General features: G+C 37.9%; 1 protein-coding gene across 1 annotated transcript in view; it reads left to right on the forward strand.

The window, feature by feature from the left end:
• Mdga2 (MAM domain containing glycosylphosphatidylinositol anchor 2) overlaps positions 1-15,621 on the forward strand; it is a 732,366-nt gene that overhangs the window by 621,039 nt on the left and 95,706 nt on the right. Inside the window, exon 9 of the mRNA XM_028782361.1 lies at positions 10,000-10,269. Coding sequence (XP_028638194.1) covers positions 10,000-10,269 — 270 coding nt within the window. The remainder of the gene's footprint in view (positions 1-9,999; positions 10,270-15,621) is intronic.

Consider the following 15,621-nt stretch of genomic DNA (forward strand, 5'->3'; position numbering starts at 1 on the left):
TGCTTCAAATTTTTTCAAGTACAGTAGGATTTTATAAAGTCTAATAGACTGAATTGGACAGCATACCCAAATTGCATCAACCATTACTTCTATTTAAAAGGCTCTCAGAAACATTTGGATTTCGGGATGGTTTTATCTCAGAAAGCTAGTGGATGTGAGACTGGAGTTGGCTCATTATGATCCAATGGAAATCTGCTATGGAAACTCTCTTGATGAAAGGCTCACCTTTTCCATACTAGATATTAATGAGCTCTGCTTTTCACTCCTTTCAGTACCTAGTGGAAGGCTCAGCCTCAGCAGTCATGATGAAATGTACAGTAAGAAGTCAGCAAACATGAAAGCACCTGCAGGTGCTTAAACGTTAGGGTTAACTGAAGAGAACCACTTTTTCGTGACGTAAACAGTTCTTTTGGATATTTATTACAAAATATTTAATACTAATGAAGTCAGAGATTAAATACTATGTAAAATCCATGTAAGTATATGCAAGGCCAAAAGTAGGGTTATATAAGATAAGTAAATGAGCCACTATGGGCATTTCTCAGTTGAACAAAAATGATTCTCAAAGTAGAAAAGGTACATCCAGACAGGATAAAGTGCCTACCTCAACATCATTTTAAATACTGTTAAAGTAAACTATATTTGCTGCTATTGAGTATTGACTCAGCCCTAGGCATTATGATATTCATAGAGATTATACCCTTATGGCAGTAAGACTTTTTTTTTTTTTTTTTAGAAAAGCTTAAAGGACAGAAGAGTTAAGAAGTGTTACTCATCTAAAAGCAGCAGGATGAAGAGTCAATCAAAGCAATTTGATTTCAGAATACTTTCTCCCCTTTGCAGTTTATGATTCGTTATTTTGAAAAACAGATACCAATTCATTATGGTTTAATTCTTTCACACAAAAGGGCCATAAATAGAAATTGCCCCAATCACACCAACACCAACAGTGAGAAACAGAAAACCATAAAGGAAGCATAAAGTCACTGGGACAAAGCTTGTAGGGTAAAGAAAACATGTTAGTAATAAATTTCAAATTGCAATTAACTGTCAGTTTGTGTACTGCTCTATTCGAAGGAATGAGTGTGTATGTCTGAAGGTAAAAATGTAACCTTTGAAAACTACGAAGATATTAATGGCAATAAGCATAGTACATAAGAAGTATTTCTGAACTTAGAATATTTTTCTTCATTTACCTATTAGCTCAAGATGTCTCACCTACTGTTTGAAATGGAAATCAGGATAAATGGTAAAATGCATCTAAGCTGTCAAATTTCTGAGGATGTCAAATACCATAGGCAAAAGTCTTTGTTAACATTTATTTCTTAAGAGAGGGATCAGAGACTAGTTTGTAACGTCTTTTGACATAGCATAAATAATAAAATCCTGAAAAGACAGCTGGACAATAATTACCCATTTTAGATGAGTGGAAGGGATGTAAGCCAAGTATACTTTGATTTTAAATATTTAAAGAATCATGAAAATCTTGTGCGCTCTTTGGCAACACATACATTAAATTTGAAATCAATTCATAGATTAGCATGGCACCTCCTGTGTAAGTACAGCATGAAAAAAAACATGAAAACTTCATATTTTATATATATTATATAATAAAAGCATTTAAATAAAAATGGGCATGAAAACAAAATGAGGCGATTTTGTTTAACTCTATAAGAGTCTATATTTTTTTAACTAAAAACAAATACATTTTTAATCCAATAAAGAATTATGACAAAAAAAGAATTGCCGGGCAGTGGTGGTGCATGCCTTTAATCCCAGCACTTGGGAGGCAGAGGCAGGCAGATTTCTGAGTTCGAGGCCAGCCTGATCTACATAGTGAGTTCCAGGACAGCCAGGGATACACAGAGAAACCCTGTCTCAAAAAACAAAACAAAAACAAAAAAAATTATGACAATCTTTAACATATTGGTAACATTAATGGAACCTATTCTTAAATCTTTAATGGGGTATGGAATGAAGATTGAACATGTGTTGAGCTACCTTTAGTTGTGGGTCTGCCAAGAGTGCAGAAGAGTCTTCTTAGAGAGACTTAGGCTGCAAAGATCAGAAACGAAGTCTTCTACCCATGGTGGGTCTTGATGAGAGAGACAGTCCTTGTTTGTCCAAACTATGGAAAAGATGCATATGATTTACTCAGGGTAGACCAGAGATTAAATATCTTTTCAAGGAAGGAATGTCATGGAAGGAAAACGTATTGTCTAAACCCTTGAGCCAGCCTATCTAGATACTTCATTGGCATGGAGAGCTCTGGGCTCTATGCTACATGATCAGCTGCCATGCTCCTCGTAGTGGGGTGTCATGGTCACACGCTCCAGGACAGGAGTCTGGTCTGGAGCAGACTCAAATGCCTTCTGCTGTCAATTATGAGGATTGCCAGGGTTCCTTAATCTGCTTGGCCTTACCAGTTTTACTGTCTGGTGACATGGTTCCACTTGGCCCACAAAACATTAATGGAATCTATTCTTAAATCTTTAATGGAGTCTGGGATGGAGATTGAACATGTGTTGAGCTACCTTTTGTCACTTAACACTTTAGGGAGGAGAATGGTTACCACATGGAGAATTTCAATGCAGGAACAGTAAATAGTACTAATGACTTAGACATTAAAGGTCCAAATTAGAGTTAATTCTTCAAATCCACATTAGAGTTAATTCTTCAAATTATAAGGCTTCCCCAATAAACCATCTGTCATATGTTCTTTTCTTGCCTTAAAGGGAGTAGGGAAATTCTGTTTAAATAAATATCAATAAATTTGTAGGACCTTTCTAGCTTAGTGTAGAAGAAATACAAAATTGTAACATTTTCTGGTTAGTTTCTTTGGCATTAATGTGTTTGTATATTTCACATATTTTTACTTAGTCCCCAAAACAACTATGTCAAATGTTCTCATGATCTATCATTTAAATAAGTAAAGAGACTCAAGTATCTGTTGAGAGCATAGTACAAAGGTCCTTGTGCCCACATATCTCCAGAAACACGAGAAAGGTTAAGCACACAGGATTATCTTTCCAATTGAAAATATGAAAAATCCATTATTCCATCCAGAAAACTGATTAATAGTCTGGTATTATCTACATTATCTGTTGGGCCAGGTCATATCAAGCTACTACAACTAGGAGCAGAAATGGCTAGTAGTCCAAATGACTCTTACAGCCAGGTGTTCCCCCAAACTCTCACATCCAGAACCAGAGTTGGCTAATAGCCCAAAAGACCTCTATCTGTATTACTGAGACCAGGTCAGACCCTTAGACCCTTAAACTAGTATAGGCATACCAATCTCTAGAACACATTTCTTGGAGTAAATGACATATACACTGAGTCCAGTTTCAATATAATTATTCTTATTACATTTATTACATATTATATTTAATATTTAACTGTGTAGTTTTTGTTGTTTGCTCATTGTATGCTTATTTAAGACATAGTCTCACTGTGTAGTTAAGACTAGTTTCTAGATTTCAGTGAGCTTCATACCTTTACTCTAGATTACTGGGATTTTAGGTGTGTACCCTCAGGATTGTCTCAAACTATGGATGGTGTGTGTGTGTGTGTGTGTGTGTGTGTGTGTGTGTTTTATGCATCTGAATGTGTAGATACATATAATGATGCATACATGTGCAGTCCAGAGCAGAAAATTGGGTGTCTTCTTTCATCACTTATTTCCTGAAACACTCTCACTGAAACTGAAGCTCACTAACTTCATATAACTAGACAAACAGCTAGCTTGTGGAATCTGCTTGTCTCTGCCTCATAAAAGCAGTTTGAGGCAAGCAAAGCCTTTGTGTTGGTACCAGAGATTTGAACTCAGATCCTCATGCTTGATGCCAACAATCTCTTACCTACCAAGCCAGCTATCCTCCTCTACAGCTACATTTTTTTTAAATAATAAAAGGTGTATTTACATCCGTTTCATGGAGTTCTTACTAAGAAGTGAATGTGATATCAAGATTAAAAGTCATGTACGTCATTATATCAAGCTCTATAAATGTTCACAGACATGGAATTCTAAAGTCGCAAAATCTGAAAGGTGCTACCACCGAAAAAGCTAGCCACCGAAAGAAGAACAATGACTCAAAAGAACATCTGAGGGAGAAAAGACAAGGCCTATTTTAGTCAGAATAAATTATTATTTTATTTTCTGATAGGGTTTTGTTTGGCTTTGGCATCAGGGTGATACTGGCTTCATAAAATATTTAGGAAATGTTCCTTTGTATTCTATTTTACAGAATACTTTAAGAGATTTTGGTGTATGCTATCCTTTGAGGGTCTGGGATAATTCTGCACTGAAGTTATCCAGCCCTGGAGTTTTGTTTGCTTATTTTTGTGCTTGTTGTTGTGAGATTTTTTTAAATTACTGCCTCTATCTCTTTGGGTGTCAGGGTTTATCAAAAATACTTATTTCATCTGTATTTAGCTCACCCCTAGAAGAAGAGCCATGGGAATTTGATAGTTACAGGAAGAAGGAGAATGATTTTTTCTTTAAGAATGTGGAAGACTACACATCCAAGAATGTATGGGCCACACCATTAGACTTGATGGATGTTAAAAAATAAATAAACAGCAACAACAACAACAAAAACAATAACAAAATAACTGCACATGTGGGTTAGGTAGAAGGTGGTGGTAGATATAGGAGAAGTATTGCAGGATTGACTGCATGCAATCAAAACACAAAATTCCCAAAGAATTTTGGAAATTTAAGAATACATTTTTAATTTAAAAAAACAAAATAAAATAGAAAAGACAGCGCTAGACATTCAGGCAGGAGCAGCATTTGTACAATGGCAATGCTGCTGCCAGCACTTGCTTCTGGACATGAATTGTCTCTGCAGAAAAAAATCAACACAATTTTAAGCTTCAAAGTATAGAAAAAGAATCAATACTTACTAATCACAATGAGCCCTAAAGAAAAAGCAGCATGAATATACTCTTGGAGCTCTTCATTGTCAAACAGGAGGAAACAATGACTTTAAGAACATTAAAGGTAGACCTGAACATGCTAGAAGGTAATATGGAAATGGGTAAGCAGACATGACTGCTGTGCAGAAAACTTGCATAGAAAGTTCTTAGATTAAATATGAATTATTGAATTTAAAACACCATGAATGCATTTAGCAGATTAAGTAGAGTTATAAAAAGAATCGACAAACTGTTATCTCAGAAGAATTTATTAACACACAGAAAAACAAGGAAACAGAAAGACTTTGGAAGGGAATTTTTAAAATGTTGAAGACCATGAAGAAAGCATTTAAAGGGAAGAGGTTTATCTGAAGAACTGATGACGAGAATGTTCCAAAATATCATAGATGACAGACAAATGTAAATGAGCAACTCTAAGCACAACCTACAAGAAAGAAGAAGCACATACCTGTGAACACCACACGGAACCATAGGTATCAAAAACAGAGTGATTTTTGAAAGGCGCTAGGAAGAAGAAAAAGTAGATCAAAATGTAAGGCTTTGAAATAAATTTTCAATACGGTGCATGACTATCCAAAGACAGTGGAACTGTGTATTGACAAAAAAAAAAAAAAAAAAGAACTGCCAGCCTATAAAACTGTGTTCCTTGGAAATACTTTAATAAGGAAAATATGTCTTTGCCTATCAGTATCAGGGAGATAAGAAAAGATGGGATGTGGAGTTCAGAATGGTGACTACAGAAATTCAGAAAGTGATCATGGGTCACAGGCCTTAATGTGTTAAGGAACGTGGGGCTAATGAATTCAGGATAGAAATGTTAACGTTACAGCTGATGTGTAATAGAATTTTAAAAGCAAGGGAGAATTAAAATTCCTGAATCAGTAACATATGTTAGGATGAGCGTTAAAGAATAAAAAATCTTTCAGAGTTAGCTTTTTTTAAATACCATGATGATGGAACCAAAATATTAGAAAAAGTAGGTAAATCCCAACTGGCAGCAAGGTAGGGGTTGGATAATTAGATAAATCCAACAATCAAACAGAAGGCAATCAAAAAAAAAACTAGAAAAAAATACAAAATGAGAACAAACAATTTTATTCAACCATAAATGAATGGGATGCTAAGTACCTGGGTGCAGATAATTGCCAAACAGTCTGGAGATGACAAAAGACAGGAACATCCGTATCTGTAGAGATTTCTGTGAAATGTAAGAGTGCTGAATGCTTCAGAATAAAATCTGAAACTGTGAAATGCAAATATTAAATAAATGGATGAATGCATGAGTAGCTACATTAATAGTATTAAAATCTACTCTTAAAAACTAAATCTCAGTGATAAACAAGAGTTTACAGTATTAAAAGACAAACACGAACTTACAAGATGTAAAATGTACATGATTTGTACCTTTAATTTTTTTCAAATCCTATTTTCAATGATGGTTCTTAAACGCTTTAACCTTCCTTGTAGCCTACTACCCACCAGAGGTAGTGGGAAAAAAAGGATATGGAGGACATGGACCTGTTTAAAAAGGTTCTTTGGAGCAACTCCCATCTGTGTTGTCTGGAAATAAGCAGTTCAGTTCATAGCTTAGCAGGCAGTGGCAGCTTGATCCACTCAAAAACACCTCACGGATACGCTGTCATTCCAGTTTGGTAGATTAGGGTTAGCAACAGCGGTGACAAGACCTAACAGAGACAGCCAGGCCTCAGCCTTGGATCAAGTCAGCAGGAGGAACCAACAGAGACACCAGAAGAAGTCTTTGAGGCTGTGCCTTTCTCAAGGAAGATGACACCCACAAGTGTTGCACGGTTAGCTGTACCAGCAAGCCAAGCTCTGTTTCTGGCACTCTGTGGAGTCCTTTTTATACCCTACAAACATGTGTCCATCACATGCCTTGCCTCAGCACAGGTTTTTCCTCAGCATATGTCTTGCCTCAGTATGTACATCCAATCAGTCTAAGCCTGTGGAAGCAGCAACAAACTGCACCATACCACCAGTATTTTGGTGTGTTTCTCTCTATGACATCCTGACAAATGCAACACAGCTATGCAATGTAAGGTGGACCAATACACGTGTGTCATTAGCAAAGAATCCTTCATCACGTGTCCTTTCACATGCTTGTTTCAGCAGAACATCCTCTCCCCTGTGTCTGCTTCAGCCAAATGTTCCTTCTGCCTTAGCCTTTCACACCTGTGTCCGCTTTAATGACTTGTCCCTTCATGTGTTTGCTCCAGCAAAACACCATTCAACACACTTTCCGAAGAACCCTTAAGTTTCCTCTTCAGTGATTTGATAATACAGTTGAGAAATAGGTAAATCAAAAAGGAGATAAAGTTACAAGACAAAAATGTAAAACTACCTAAGTCTTTTAGATGATGTTAATACTAGGCAAAGTTAACCCAACTAAAATGAGTAGGTAATCAATCAGTTAACCAGTCAGTCCTACCAGACACAATCTGACCTATCAAACTACACGCTCACATGGGAGCGTTCCTTCTTCCTTCTCCTCTGGGTGACAGAGCAAAACCCTGTCCTACAGAAACATTAACACATGTGGAGGATTGGAGGGACGAGTCTATGTGGGCTTTCATCTGACATGAGTCATCCAAGTAAGAATCAAAGGGATGGGGATAGCAGGAGAAACCCTTTCCTACTAGTGTGACTTGCTTGCCCAAAGGATCATCGTGCCAGCCACACTCTAGATTCTCATTCTTTTCTTCCAATTTGTAGAGTTGACATGTCTGTCCACCACACTGCATAAAGTATCTAAGGCATCACTTCCTGCCTCATTTACCTCATAGACAGGTGTTCATTTTCTTTTTTTAAAATTAATGCTGTCATGGTTGTTTCCCCCACAACTTTCATTTTCCTTTCTCGTTCACATCCTCTTTTCTACTACAGATTTTTTTCCTCAATGATGATAATATTTAGGACTATCTCATGCCTGGGATGCCCTCCTTTCTGACATACACACCTTACATATCCTGTGTTTCCTAAAAAAAAAAAAAAAACAAAAAAACAAAAACATAAAACATAGCACAGGTCTCACCTTTCTTTAAACGCCTTGCCGGTGTTGTATCATGAAATACATTAAAAGGAAGTTGCATTTTTCTTGCATGTGGAAAATTTCTTACTAATTTTACGGAAAGACCCATAAGAAAAAATTTGAATAGATATAACTGAACTTGACAGACTTTAAAATCTTTGTTGAAAGAATCATATATTCCCAGTTATTCAATTAGACTGATAATGAGAATAGAGACCAAAAATATTTAATTAACAGCATGACATGTAAAGAATTCTGTAGGGTTAAGGAGTCCAGAGTCTGCTCTGCCACAGGGCTTAGCAGGACTGAAGAACTCGACAGCGCTTACCCCACACCGTCCTGGGCCGGCGTTGGGCCATAGGAAGCCCTGAGACACTGCTCCTGGGGTAGGAAAGCCCAGTATGGGGCACAGGACAGCCAGAGCTGGTTTGGCGGTCCCCAGGCCTTCGACAAGGCTGGGGCCATCTGGTTCTCAGGCTCTTGGACATCCAGGCGGTCCTAGAAGCTGTGAAACAGCTCTGAACGGAGTCAGGGCTGGCAGGTGGGATCTAGTCCAGGGCTAGGGTTAGGGGTAGAAAAGGGGGGCTCTGGCTGGTCCCCCAGGTGGAGTTCTGGGCTTGCTAGGGGGCAGCAGGCTTGAGCTTAGGCTTGGTGGCTGTAGTGACTGAGAGCACAGAGAGACCTTCTATAGGAGACTAGACAGTGGCTCTATAGGCGAAGACCTTCTCCGTTGTGGTCTCATGCGATCCTCATGGTGGATCCTGATGAAAAAAGGCAGTCCTCAGTTCTAACGCATTTATTGTCACTGGGTTACCTCCCTCAGGATGCTATTTTCAAGCTCCGTCCATTTGCCTAAGAATTTCATGAATTCATTGTTTTTTATAGCTGAGTAGTACTTCATTGTGTAAATGTATCACATTTTCTGTATCCATTCCTCTGTTGAAGGACGTCTGGGTTCTTTCCAGCTTCTGGCTATTATAAATATGGCTGCTATGAACATAGTGGAACATGTGTCCTTATTACATGCTGGAGCATCTTCTGGGTATATGCCCAGGAGTGATATAGCTGGGTCCTCAGATAATACTATGTCTAATTATCTGAGGAACCACCAGGCTGATATCCACAGTGGTTGTACCAGCAGATGGCCTTGTTGAACATCAGTGGGAGCAGCCCTTGGTCCTGTGGAGATTTAATGCCCAGTATAGGGGAATGCCAGGACAGGAAGGCAGGGGTATGTGGGTGGGGGGGCACCCTCATAGAGGCAGGGGTAGGGGGATAGGATAGGGGTTTTTTGAAGGGGAAACCTGGAAAGGGTATAACATTTGTAACGTAAATAAAGAAAATATCCAATTAAAAAAAAAGACATTGTCAGGTGGAAAGTGGATGTGTAAAACCAAATCCCACTTCTCAGGGTGGTCTTGAGAGTAAATACCTTTTGCAAGGAGGAATGTCTGGGAAGGAAATCTTATTGGGTACGCCCTCCAGGCCTTTAGGTACCTCATTAAAATGGAGATCTGTCTTGAGCCTATATGACCACAGGTTACATCCTCTACCTATGGAGGGAATTGGGGCATTGCCTTTACATGACTAATTACCATATATCTATGGGGAGCTGTGGCTAGTGACAGGCTCCCGGTAAAGTGCAGGGTCTCCGCGGCTTCAAGCCTTAGCTAAATTGGGATCGAACAACCTTTCATGGTCTCACATAATTCCAGACTTAGTAATCAATTCTGCAAACCTGTAAGCACTGTGAAGTAGAGACCACCAGGTACAGCTGCACAGTTTTGTTGTTATTTTGCCTGTAAATTTTTTTTTTGTAAAACAATGAGTCTTATTAATTGTCTACACTGAGAGAACTTTTATTTCCTGGCTCCGTTTAAATATATTCTCCACCCACCTCTTATCCTTGTTCCCTGTAACATATGTTATTAAAAATACCCCACTCATGATTGAAGAGCCAAGGAGATTGCAATTTCAAAAGCCTCATTCTCTTTTAACCTATCTTTTCCCAGATCCCCCAGCTGTGGAACCAGCATTCTTGGAAATCCGTCAAGGACAAGACAGAAGCGTGACCATGAGCTGTAGGGTCCTGAGAGCCTATCCAATACGAGTGCTGACCTATGAGTGGCGTTTGGGCAATAAATTACTACGGACTGGCCAGTTTGACTCTCAGGAGTATACGGAGTACCCACTAAAGAGTCTTTCCAATGAAAACTACGGAGTTTATAACTGCAGCATCATAAATGAAGCCGGAGCAGGAAGATGCAGCTTTCTTGTTACAGGTAGGACAGGAAATTACTTTGTTTTTTAAAAACTATACGCCATTGGAGCACTGGATCTTAGGCTTACGTGGATGGTGGAATGAAATCGCTTTGTAAATGGATGGGTTTGTAAATTTGCGATTTGGTTTTTCTAATTGCAACTTTTACTTGATTACATTCAGGGCAAGTCTTTGTCTTTCTGGCGAGAACAATGTCTGTGACTATAAAACAACACAGACGTTTGTTTATCTGAATTCCAAGGAAGTGTAGAAGTTCTCCTGATTTTCTTTGTTCTTTTCAGTGATAGCACAGCTTATTGTGGTCAATAGTATTACTGTGATAAGGTTGCAGATGTAGATAGACACCTGGTCTGCTGGTTTTTATGAGGAGCAGAAATGTTTTGTTTTCTTACTGTTTACTGCCTCTCAATGTCCAAGGTTTTCAGTTTGCTCTTGGCTTGTCACATGTTCTCCTATATTTCAAGGCAGAACAATAAACTATGTACAAAGTATGATAAATGGGGGAAAAGATGCATGAGTTTTAATGTCATAAACAATTGAATGTCCCATTTGTATAATTTTAGACCCTTGCTGAAATTATAATGATACTCTCTACACTATGGTAAATATGTTCTTTTGCAACTTTGAACCAGAGTTTTTGAAATCTATTAAAAGGAAACTGCCTTTTCATTGTTATTTTCTCTTAGTAAAATTACAGCTGTTAGATCATTTGTGATATTAAATGAGGAAACTGGCCCCTGTGTCATCTTTGAAAAGCTATTATTAAAAAAAATGAAAATATTCTGTTCTGAAAACTTGTTCATTAATAAGAAATCTAAGTGTTAGGTTCTGGTTATGAGCAATCTCTCTAAAGCTGGATTTTCTCTGAGCCATTTTTGCTTCCTGAAACATTATGTTAGAGAGGTAAAATTTGCTTTACTATCAAGGAATATGAAGCCATGTTCTCCACTGGAATCCCTTTTGATTTTACAAGACTCTTTTATTTTGGCCCAGGTCAATGAAAACCTTTTATAATTTGACTCTTAAACTATTAAGCCAACATTTCCTAGAACAGTATGTTTCACTTGAGTCAGGGGCATTGCCAGTGTAGTGAAATTTATAACAACTGAGTGTTGTCTGATATTCAACAGACAATTGATACAATGTACTAGTTTATTCTCTACCCTTTTTCAAAAATGTATTACACTTTTATCTATTTGTTTTGTATGAGTATGTGTAGATTTGTGAGGGTGTGCACCTTACATGTGTGGAGGTCAGAGGACAGTTAATAGGATTCAGTTCTCTTCTACCATATGAATCCAGGGATGGAACTTGGGATGTCAGGGTTGGTTTTCAGTGACCTTACATGCTGAACCATTTGACCCTGTAAAGGTAATTTGGGGCTTTTCTATGTACTCTCCTGCTCCCAAATAAAGGACATAGAGGTCTAATAAATTTATTTTAAGCTTCAGCATTTTAGCAGGACAGTTCCTCATTTATTCTTCCCCAACTATGATGGCCTAGGTTACTTCCCAAGTATGTGCTCTAGTACTTGCCATCTGAGTCTCCTCCTGGATGCTTCTGCTTCACAGCATCCTCTTTGTGACTCCCCTGCTCATGGCGAGTATCTCATGGCGAATCTCTTCTCTCCCACTTAGTCCTTCTCTTTCTCGCTCTCCGGGTGCAGAAGTCTTGCCTTCTCTCTACTATCCAGCTAATAGACTGATCATCCGTAACACCCCATTCTGCTGCTCCAGTCAGCGGGTCAGGGTCTAGCAAGAGAGAGAGTGAGGATGGGGGAGCGAGAGACTCAAAGAATGGAGACTTGACAGAGTCTGATCAAGTCTCTTCTTTATTGAAAGGAAATCCTGGGTATTTATACGTTTTATCAGGTGCCTTGCCCTCGGGGACAAGCAGGGGAACACAGCTGAAGGCCTTGTAGCCATGGATACCACGTGTACCTTGCAGCAGGGGACACTAAACAAAGATGTTTATCAGAGTGTGCTCAGCTGTTGTGAGCTGTTGAAAACAAGTGTCTTGTCAGGGTATATGGCTCGAGCTGGCTGCTAGGAGTCAGCTCCCAACAATCATCTCTTTACTGAACAATAAGATGATGTTTTACAAAATATTGTGCTTCATAATAATGACAATTAAAAAAATCCAGACTACATCCATATCTCCCATATAGAATTCATCATCTGAACACATAGTACACAAAGCCATCCCCCCCAGCACGACCCAATTAATCCTTTCCTACATATTGCTTTTGACAATAGGAATCGTGTAGAGGTAATTTCTTTTTTTCATGTTTGCACAAATAAAGAATCTGACTTTTATTCATTAATAAAAAAGAAGAAGGTCATGAAATTAACTGTATGGCTTTTTCAACTCTTTTGGCCATAGGAATTTTCCAATTGTCTAATATGTTACTGGTCTCTAACTTTAGCTATAGGGTTCAGACCATGCTGCTTCTTTAAGATTTTCATTTGTTCCTCCCTATGTGACCCAACTTCTCTTTTAAAAGGAGAAGACAAGCTGAGACCAGAAGAAGCTCTAAGCTCCATCTTTCCACCTCACATCCATGGGGTGCAGCAAGTGGATTTTGATAACCATGGAAAAGAATAAATCTGTTATGAGTTCCCTCACAGAGGGGAAGGAAATATCCACAGGCGTTATTTTCTTTTCATGGTGTGTGCTCTTCAGTCTCAGGTCAACATTATTGTTCCAAGATTTCCACATAACATGAAATACTTAAAAAAAAAAGAGGAAATGTTCAAATTCTAAATAAAGCACAATTCAGGAAAATACATGGAGAGGTGGGTATTTCCATAGAATATGTGTCAGTAAAAAAAGCTCTCAAAAGAGAATTATATCAGAGATAGCATTCCTGAAAGAAAGGTGAAAATGATGTAATTATATGTTAATTTAGAAATTATGCAGACAACATCAGCTATGCAGTATGTTTTTATTTTGTTAGTCTCTATTATAACTGAGTATAACACAAGACTATGTACCAGTGTCTTAACTGATGACATTTTTACAATGAGGAAAATACTTGATAAGTCTTTATGGGTGCATAATAAACATTCGGGGCTATGATTTCCTTATTATGTTCTGGGTTTATAAGAACACAGTCATAATTGGGTAAAATATGCTCATTGATTGGTTACCTTTGTCAATGAAATACGCCAATTCAAGTCAAATTGAAAGAAAAAAAAAAGGCTGGTTTATTTGGGAGCAGGGCACTAGCCGAGTTCACCAGCTTCAGGGAACAAAGAAAGTCACACAGAGATTGTGCTGGGGAGGGGTTTTATGGGTTCTAGGTGAAGGAAAGTGACATACCTGTGAAGGACTCCAGTCAATATTAATGGTGCAGACACTTGTAAGAGTGATCGAGAAGTCACACTTTATAAAGGATTTTCCAGAACAGTAAAGTGGTAAGGGAGATTTAGCTATGAGGATTTAGTAAAGAGACAGTATAGATCTCAGTAGCAGTGAGAGGGGTTCTAGCAGGTCGTTGTGGCAAACTGGCCAAAGGGCCTTTTAAGGAATAGTGGGTGAAGACAGAGGTAATGATATGATTTGACAAATTAGAGGACCCTACAGTTTGTGCATGATTTCCTGGCAAAGAGAGAGGGTCATGTTTTTAGTGTTAAAAGCCAAGGTTGCTTTGTTAATCTCTGACTCTGGCTTTGTTAATCTTGACCTTGACTATGAGCCAGCCCTTAGGCACTGCCTGGAGATGCTCCCTTTGACCTTGTAGATGTCCTAAGCACTGTTGATGAAATTAAATTAAGTGATCTTTGTTCTCACAGCTATGCAGAAGACGCGGCAGTGCTCATGGTCATCTTTCTGTCTTAGGGTCCTTTGGGGTAGAGTCAGTCTTAACAGAGGCCAACCTTACAATTTAGTCTACTGCAATTAGCTGCATTAGAAGCAGTGTATTAACACCATGAATATGTAAGAAGCAATAATGCCGACCTTGCATTTCCCAAAGGGGAAATGTCTCACACGGCTATTCATCCTGCCCACCATTCACCAGCGCCCGTCTGTCTCTTTCTTCTCAAGAGCACTCTGCTATCTCATAGCCAGCTGCACACATTTTTTTTTCTCTCATCATTAGTGCTGCTGGCTTTGCTGTTTTAACCCTCACACTCTATTTTTACCTTGCTATCCTTCCCCACTGCAGTGTCTGTGAGCGACTTGTAGATCTCACCATGGCCCCATTTCCTGTTCAGTCTACCATGAGTCAAACTCTGACTCAACAGTAAGTTATAACAAGTGAGTCTAAGTCCATATTTATAATATTTTTCAACTAAAATATGCTAATATTTGTGAAGTGGAATGAGCCTGGCCCTCAGGAAGGATGATGAACACTGTCATACCTCTAACTGGTGTACTATGGATTACAACAGGAACTGACAAACTAAAGTAGCAGAATTTAAGCCATTCAAGGATTCCTAAGTTTTAAAAATATTACATAATAGAAAATCAAGTATGTTTGGATCTATTCAAAATTGTACAGGAATAGGACAATAAATGAAAAGCCCTCTGAAGGAACAAATGGCAAACTCAAGTTTGTTACTAATTGCATTAAATGTGAATGAAATTAGCATTCCAGTTAACTATCAAAAGTGTTAGATTGAATTGTTTGAAAAGAAATGATCTATAATGTACATACGTTCATGGTCCAGATTCATTCCATAAATACAAAGGCACAGGAAAGTATAGTGGATACATACTGGGCACAATGGCCAGACAGGTGACAGCTGACATGGCTATGTTATTATTTATAAAGTAAATTCCAAGGTAGTAAACTGAATAAGAAGAGTAAAGAGTCATATTTAATAATCTTGAAACAACTGTAAATATCTGTACATACAATATTAAAACTTCAAAATTCATAAACTAAGAAATAATACCAGGGTAGACTGTTGTATAATTATACTTGACTATTTTAGTTCCTATATATCAAAAATTTGAAATAATATGCAGACATAAACTTGTTAATTGTTTTAGAAGATATGAATTATTCCACTAAGCATATTTATTTGACTCATATTTATAGATCACTATAGTGCTCATCAGAGTGTATAATATGTTAATTATACAACCTACTTGTAATATTGGAAAAAAGACAAAATTAGACTTTCTAGAAACCATGTTATCCTGGAGATCCTTGCCATTGCAAACCTATAAGAAAAATAAATGAGAAGAGCATATGACTTAGAAGTAAGTAAAATGACATTTTTGATGAGTCATATTTCTATAGAAAATCTAAGAAAATTTTTTTGGAAAATCAATATAAATTAATCATATATTTAGAAATGGTATAATACAAGATTGCTCCAAATCAGTGATTATTTCTGCATAT

Source organism: Grammomys surdaster, unplaced genomic scaffold (genome assembly GCF_004785775.1).
Source record: "Grammomys surdaster isolate TR1022 unplaced genomic scaffold, NIH_TR_1.0 98, whole genome shotgun sequence".
NCBI lineage: Eukaryota > Metazoa > Chordata > Mammalia > Rodentia > Muridae > Grammomys > Grammomys surdaster.